General features: G+C 41.1%; 1 protein-coding gene across 1 annotated transcript in view; it reads left to right on the top strand.

Moving 5' to 3' along the window:
• The first annotated feature begins 250 nt into the window (after positions 1–250).
• The window catches only part of TTC28 (tetratricopeptide repeat domain 28), a 300310-nt gene continuing 292534 nt past the window's right edge, over positions 251–8026 (top strand). The window contains exon 1 of the mRNA XM_070399969.1: positions 251–1050. Coding sequence (XP_070256070.1) covers positions 1024–1050 — 27 coding nt within the window. The 5' untranslated portion in view covers positions 251–1023. The remainder of the gene's footprint in view (positions 1051–8026) is intronic.

Genomic DNA, 8026 nt, shown 5'->3' with positions numbered 1-8026 from the left:
TAGAGTCCTTTCCTGTTCCTTTTTTCTCTCAACATCACTCACAAATCTAAGTACATCTTTTGAAATGATTTCCTGATTTTGTAGGTCTCTTCTGGCTTTGATTCCTTAGGAGCTGTTGGGTACCTCTGAAACGCTTGTTTTACTTTTTGCTTTGGAGCAGATGTCGTGGCACTAAGACCCAGAAACCGTTTGCGCTGTGTGGCTGGAGCTGGGCTGGCTGTTCGCTCGCACTGAAGGGAAGGAAGTCATTAGTGCAGACTGAGCTGTGGAGTTGGGTTCTTGCAGGATTTCCTTCCAGCCTTTCCCCACTAAGGTTCTTGGGAATTAAAAAAAAAATCTAAACACACAAACCAAGTTTTCCTATTTACAGTGTTTAGGGAAGGTAGGCATTTGGGGAAGGGCAGATCCTTTCCCCAAGTTATCCAAGAAGGAAGAGAAAACAGCGTAAAGAAGCTCTGATTACAGATCTTTGGAATTTTCTTTGCTAAATTTTACAAACGAGAAATACACCCAGAATTTTGGGAATTGCTCCAGGCTGCGCGTGAGGGTTTGATTGCTTGTCTAATCTTTTTTTCTTTTTTTTCCTTTCTTTTCTTTTTTTTTGAGAAGAGGAGAATTCGCCAAGAGGGGTTTGGATGGCAGAAGCCCGGCTGGGTTTCTGTAGCAGCTCGTGTTTTCCAGCTCTTCTCTGAGGGAGGGTCTCTGCAGCGGCTGGGAGACCCCTTGCCACAGGCTCCCTTTGCAGGCTCTGGCCGGGCGGAAAATGCCCCGCTTTGGCAGGAGGAGTACGCTGGCTGCTGGGACTTCCTAGCCCAGTGGGAAGTGTGTTCGTGGTTTGGGGATACTTTTCATTGAACTGAAAGCGAAAAGGCTGGACTCTCCTGGGCTTTTTCCCTTCGCAGTGAACATGGGAAAGAATTAGGGGGTGGGAGGGAGGCAGCATGACTTGCAGTCGCTGCTGCCCTGCGTCTGCCCCCAGCCCCCAGCCAGCATCTTGATGTTCCACGTATCGGCTGTACAAATATGATGAAATGGCAGCCCCGGAAGAAGGTAAGTGTCCTGGAGTGGGGACGGGGCCCGGATGCCCTCCGCAGGGAAGGGTGACAGGGAGCGGTGGCCCTTGGGTCCCTCCACTGCCTCCATAGTTTGCTGGGCTGGCCGGTTCCAGCAGCTCTGTCCCCTTAGGGACTTGTGCCACTCCCTTAGGGACGAGTTACCAAGTCTGGTCTGCGTCCACTGCCCGCTGAAGTTTTTCCTTCTTGGTTTGTCTGGACTGAGCCTCCGGGGTGACAGCTCGGAAACATCCGTGGCTTTAGAAGCCCTGCGGAGTCAGGGACACGATTAGCTGTGCAGGAGCCAGCCAAGAGCTGCCAAGGACCAGGGAACGCCCCATTCACTGGGAGCCATTTGGGGCTGTACCCCGACACATTGCAATGTCCCCGCAGGTGGGTGTTGTAGCACCTACTTCCCCAAGGGGTTAATGGGCTCCAAGCTGCTGGCAGCCGCTTCCCCAGGGCCCCGCTGGGGGGCGAGCATCCCCAGCACAAACCGCCCAGCAGCTGGTTCCTGTGCAGCCAGAGGCTGCGGGGCCTCCTGACCGAATGCCTGGGGCCCTGCCCAGGAGGGCCTTCTGCCTGCGGGGTTCCTGGGCAGTCGTGTGGGCCCGCGTGAGTGAGAGCGCCGGCCATTGTGCACTGGTGTGTGTCTTGTGCGTGTCAGCGTGCACGGGCGTGTGTACATCGATCGTGGGGAAGAGGGGGAGGGGGCACTTGCTTTTTGCAAGATTATTTCCTAATATGGCTCCTTTGTTGAGAACTCAAGAAAAAAAAAAAATCCAGTGGTTCTATCAAAATAAATTGCTATTGGTCCCAGAAATAACGTTTCTAAATGTGGGACTGGTCCCTACCCCAGGACGGTCAGGGAGAAAGACAGCTTTCTTCAAGTTGTTGGCATCTGTAGGTTTGGCTAGGGCTCCCTTTTGCTAACTTGTCTGACTGGCGCTGTTAGATGAACCCAGTGGTTCACTGCACAGCACAACACCTCCCCCCCCCCCCCCCCCCCACCTCAGTTGGCCACGGTTTTTATTGACATTCTTCTGAGGGAAAACATAGCGAACTGAATGTACTGTGCCCTTCCCCAGCCATGACCTGTCTCTGGTAGCAGCTGCCTGGTGTTTTACTTGAACTAGCTAAACTGACTCTTTCTTTGTGGCATGATGTGTGATACCATGTTTTACATCAGAGCTGAAATAGAAATCGTGTGAAATGCATGAGAAGATATTGTGCATTTGTTTTATTGCTAGAGATTCTAACAAACCCTGCTTCAGTATAGCCTGGTGAATGGGAAGGTTTTCTTTGCTATCTAACTGATTCAATTTTGATCTCTGACACTAAGTCATTTCTCCCTCATTCTGAAGTCAGAATCTTTCATATATTAGTTCTCATCATAGAGCTTCTTTCAGTGAGATTGGTTTATTTTAGTTCAGAGATCCATGTATCTTCCACCCAGATCCTCATAAAAATCAGAGTTAGAATGAGGAAAACCCATAGAAGAAACCATATAGTTAAGTAAGCAGTTTAAACAGATGCTGTGTATTCCTGAAGCCTTCCCCCCCAATTTCTTCTATATTTGTAAATTGCATATTTATGAGTACTTTTAAGATGTCTGCAAACTATACATTCATAAATGTCTGTTTTTTCGATTTTACCCAATATGCAGTAACTCATGTGGTTATGTCTGTGAAAACCCCTCTGGGTACTGGTATTGCTTGAACCACGGAAGTATTATTCTTGGCAGTCAGGTGGATTTCTGGACTCTGGAAGATTCTGTTTCAAGTGTTAGGATTCACTCCGCAGTATTTATTCACTCTGATGCTTAAATTGCTATACCAGAAGGTTGTGTTTATTCACTGTATTCATAATCCCAAATCATGTTCTAAGGATCCAGATATAATTCTGAAGAGTTCATAGAAGATTAAAAAATAAGCTGAGCCATCAAATATTGTATGATTATTTGGTGGTGGCTTGAGAACAATTCTTGCTTCTACATTGGAAATAGAAGGTTCCTTGGAAGAGACTCAATATTAAACTCTGGTAGGGCACCAGTAAGTCTTTACAAAGATTAGGTTTATTTTCTTACTACTGCAAGAATATTCACATGATCAGATCACTGCCATGGTTTCTGGCTGAGTCTGTTAACACATTTGTAGTGGTACAGTCACATGCCATGTGTTTTGCCAAACTGTTTCATAAAAACCATTTACACTACAGATGAAAAGTGAGACTGCATTGATGTGATTTTAACAAAGCTAGGGAGATCATCCACAGACTGCAGCTATAAGCACCATTTGTCTCTAGCTGGCCATCATGACTAGGATTGTTGATAACTTGCTATCATAGTGCCCGGTCAGCCTCTACCAGTGCTGGCTTCTGTTCATGCTGGTCTCACTATAAGAGAAAGACCCTAGGTTCTAGGTTTCTTTGTTTCTAACTGAGCATGCAGCTGGGGTACACGATTGAAGGGGAGTTCTTCACTCTGCTTTTCTTTGCTTACTTGCTGGGTTAAACTAAATACTAAAATTCAGAATGTGGGCTCTGGAGGATTTAAATAGGATCTGCTACTTTTTCACAAAGAAACCACCAGAACATGATTAATTGTGTTCCACCTTCAGGACTAGTGAGGAGCTTAGGGCCCAGTCTTCCAGAGTACAGTGTGCCTCCCACCAAGGGCCCTGTAATTCCCCTAGTAGCAAGATTCTGTGTAGTTGTGATGGCATTATGGTAAGGATGGAATTTAATATCACACAAATAGCAGGTGCCATTTTTTATGTACCTGCTCTATGCTAGGCGTCTCTGCTTGCTCTCTAGCTATCTAATGAAGTGGTAGGTGTTATACTTTGCATTTTGCAGATAAGGAAATAGATTTGGAGTGAAATGACTTAATCAGAGTCACACAGCATGGCAGCATCAGAGCTTAGGTTAGACCAGGCGTTATTTACTTCAAGACATGTGTTCTTCACGCGTGTACTTGGGGATTTTGATGACCAGGGCTCTTTATACCAGAAAGATAAAGCCTGAGAGCTGAAATGATCCCAGTATATGAAGGTTAGCCATAGCTTTGCTTCCTCTTTCTAGACATCAGCACCAAGACGCACTTCTTGCCTCCCCTTCTTCTTGAAGAAACACAGTGATTTTATCTGCCTCAAAATTCTTGGAGCATTTAGAATCTATGTCCTTTTAGGCTGATGTTTTGTTTTTTTTTATTGATAGTAACCTTTATATCTCTTTATATATATCTTTATCTCTTTATGTATATATCCTGCCTCTCTATACTTCAAGCGCCTTGAATATAAGAACCATATCTCACACCTCTTTTAAAAAATATATATTTTTACTGATTTCAGAGAAGAAGGGAGAGGGAGAGATAGAAATATCAATGATGAAAGATAATCATTGATCAGCTGCCTCCTGCACGCCCCACACTGGAGATTGAGCCCACAACCTGGACATGTGCCCTGACTGGGAATTGAACCATGACTTCCTGATTTACAGGTCTACACTGAGCTACTGAGCTACACCTGCTGAGCTCACACCTCTTTTTTGGCGCCAAAGTTAATATAGATGCTCAAACAATAGTTATTTGATATAAAGGTAAATAAGAACTATTACTTTATACAACTGGTATTTTTAGACTTTATTCTAAGAGGGGGTATGAACTTTAAATGTAAAAAGATTTAAAATATTTCAGTTGATTCATAGATATTAGATTGGAGTGGATTATTAAAGAAACCAGAATGTTTGGACACTCACTTCTAATCTTTTGTAGACAACATCAGGGAGGGAGGGGACAAGTATACTTTCACAAAATCTCCATGGCAGTCATTGTTAAGACACACCACCAGCCTCCAGGGACCAGGTTCCTGATCCGTGTGATGATTCTTTTTATTAACATAACCTTATTGGCCTGGCAAAATGTACTTCCCCCTGTTTTTATAGTAATAGGCTATCATGCAGCACATTACTTTTATCTTGTATTTGCAGAAATGATAGTAATTAAAATGCTCATCTCATAGGAACATGCTTGTTTACACTTCTGAAGTGATTGATTTCTGCTCTTGAAAATCCAGGGATTAGTATCAGATAACACTGTGTAAGTAAGACTGCAGTCAGAACCTTCAGGAAGCTGCTGCTGATTGGATTTTTTTATTGCTTATCTAATGTTATTTTACTGTTCACACGTAATAAAAGATCATTAATAGGAATGTGTCACATAATCTACATTAATAATGTCATTTTAGAATCATATGATGTATTTATCTTGTTATACTTGTCACATTAATATAATGTGAATCTGGCTTCTTAAATGACTTCTCTGATGGAGCTTCATTTAAAAAGCTTATTTGGAAGCTCACTTGTAAAGATTTCGTCCTGTAAATTTGTCTCTTGGAATAGCTTATTACTTTTACAAAAGAGTGCATTTCAAATCCTTGCATTTTCTCTGTGATAAAGTATTTTCTTTCTGGATTAGGAAGCTTAAGTCTCATATTTTAATGCAGCTGTACTAAATTACTTAGTTACCTTCCTAAATGCTGTGCTAGTTGATATGATTAAATTATTTACTTTGGGCCACAGTTGGTTTGATAGTATAAAATTAGACTTAAAAAGAATTGAGCATTGTGGACAAAAGTAGTTTTAAAGAGAAGGCTTAGAAATTCCACGACAAAGGTCTTTCTGCAAATCCATTCTATCTACCATTCCCAGGTCAGTGCAGCTAGAGACCCAGGTTTTGATTCTGACAGTTCCCATGACTGTGTTCTTGGGCATGTCGTTTAATCTTTCACATCTGACCCCCCACTGTTATAGTTTAGCTCCTCATCATCACTTGCTGGGTCTATTGCAAATGGCATCCTAATGATTTTTCATCCCCGTTCCCCTTTTATTCTCTGGTTTTCCTTCTTATTCCTTTTAGAGTAATTGTTAAAAACAACACATTATTCACCTTTTTATTCATTAGGCAAAACCACTTATTTATTTAGCATTTATTGAAAGTATTACAGATGTCCTTTTATTTTTTTTTATTCACCTTCTTAAAGTCCTGCCAAGTCTCTCCATTAGCTAGTAGAGGTCTCCAAACTGTGGTAAGCCTACCTTGTTCTAGCAGGTATGCAAGAAAATGACTGGGTTACAGGGAAAGTATGAGAACTTCTGTTTTTATGTATTTTTAAATATAAAAGAACAAGAGATAAATTAAGCTTTACTAATCTTTCAAGATAGTTTGACACTTGTGTCCTGATTTGTTCATAGGCCACAAGGGGTTCTTGTCACCGTCAGTGTGCTATGGTATACTGTCATTTCCATCATGAAAAGGCTTGCCTTAAGTGATTAATTTTATTAAAGAAAAGAAGAAAAAAGAATGTAGTGTAGGTTATATAGTGATGAAGAGGATGGGCTCTGAAGCTAGACTGCCTGAGTTTGAATTCCAGTCTAATAGCTGTGTAGCCAAGTTATTTAATCTCTCTGTACTTAACATGTCTTATCTATTTAATGTGACTGGCATCTAGCTTTTAATGTGACTTTGAGGATATAATGTAAGACACATAAATATGTTTACTACGTTTTTCGTGTTAGTACAATTGTACCCTACAATCTAGTTGGATATGGTTCACCAGGATTCTGTTTTGCATGTAAGTCCTTCTTTTGCCTAGAATGCCTTCTCCTCATACTCTAACTTGTCTTCTTTTTGTCCCTGGTTATGCTTTAAGAACTAGCACAACCTTGTGTGTATGAATTCTGTAATTGCTGGGCATAGTTGGCCACACCTCCTTGTATGGGCCACAGTCATAGCCTTGTACTGTAACTGTTAGTATGTCTGTCTGTCTCTACCATTGTAGGGCTTTGAGGGATAGGCACAGAGTAGGAACTCAGTGGGTGAATATTTGAAAAAATGTAATGCAGTTATGGGCAATGATCTTCAACCCGTTGGCAAAATTCTTTGACTTGCCAATTATTGGAAATGGCCTAACTCGCAAGTTTATCTCTATCCTTACCCTCTCAGAACACCATATTGATTATAAGGGAGGGTAATTTATTAAAGGGATAATAACCATGAACCTATTAAAAATAAAGTCACAGTTATAAAAGTGGTGGTTGTACATTTTGGGTATACTAAATGCAACCACATTGCACACTTTAAATGGTTAATTTTACGTTATACAAACTTCACCTCTATTGAAAAAAATAGAAAAAAATTATAGTTATAGTTGACGTATCTCACAGCTTATCATAAGACATCAATGCGGCAGCAGCATAGTTGTAAAACACTGTAGTGAATCTTTATTTTCTTCAGCCCTAAATATTTTTGATTTTGTAAAATTGGTAGGAAATGGTCATCTATAGAAAACTATTTCCAGGAATCTTTGAGAAGCTGGGAAAGGTTGATGGATAGACTTGATAAGAAGTGAAGGAAGTCAGTGATGAGGAAATTTGATTTGGCACCTTTACTGTTCAGGAGCTAGCCAGTAAGTACTGCCAGTGTGAGAGGCTACAGAGTTTAATTAGCCCAACTTCAAGAGAGGGAGCCAGCAGCCACCTTCACTTTGCTAGTCAGTCAGGGTGATGACATGCTGTGGAAAACACAGCGGAAGCAAGGGAAAACCTGAAATCCCTGGTAGCTTTAGCTTCCACAGTGAATTCATTATATCATTAATAGTAACAATGTTATGTCTCAGCTTTAAGATTGCTTTATTGATGTGCTAAAACGATGTAGTTTTATTGAAAGGTATAAAAATTATATCATTTAACTGACATTATCAGGTTTATATGAGCTTTTGTACTAAACTTTCTTGTTAGTCCCCTCTTAGTTTTTGTAGCTAAGAGTATTCTCATATATAGTATTTGAGCCCTTTAATTATAAACACTGTTATTTAACCTGTTAGAGTTCTGTCTTTGCTATTTTGAGCATTCCATCCTTTTAGCATGTATTTTAAGGAAAGACATAAAATTGTACCCTTTGGCTTATACCTTTTGTA

Source organism: Myotis yumanensis, unplaced genomic scaffold, assembly GCF_028538775.1.
Source record: "Myotis yumanensis isolate MYYU_CA2020_CCGP unplaced genomic scaffold, mMyoYum1.0.hap1 SCAF_19, whole genome shotgun sequence".
Classification (NCBI taxonomy): Eukaryota; Metazoa; Chordata; class Mammalia; order Chiroptera; family Vespertilionidae; genus Myotis; species Myotis yumanensis.
Note: the sequence above shows the minus strand (reverse complement) of the source record. Positions and strands in the feature narration are given on the sequence as shown.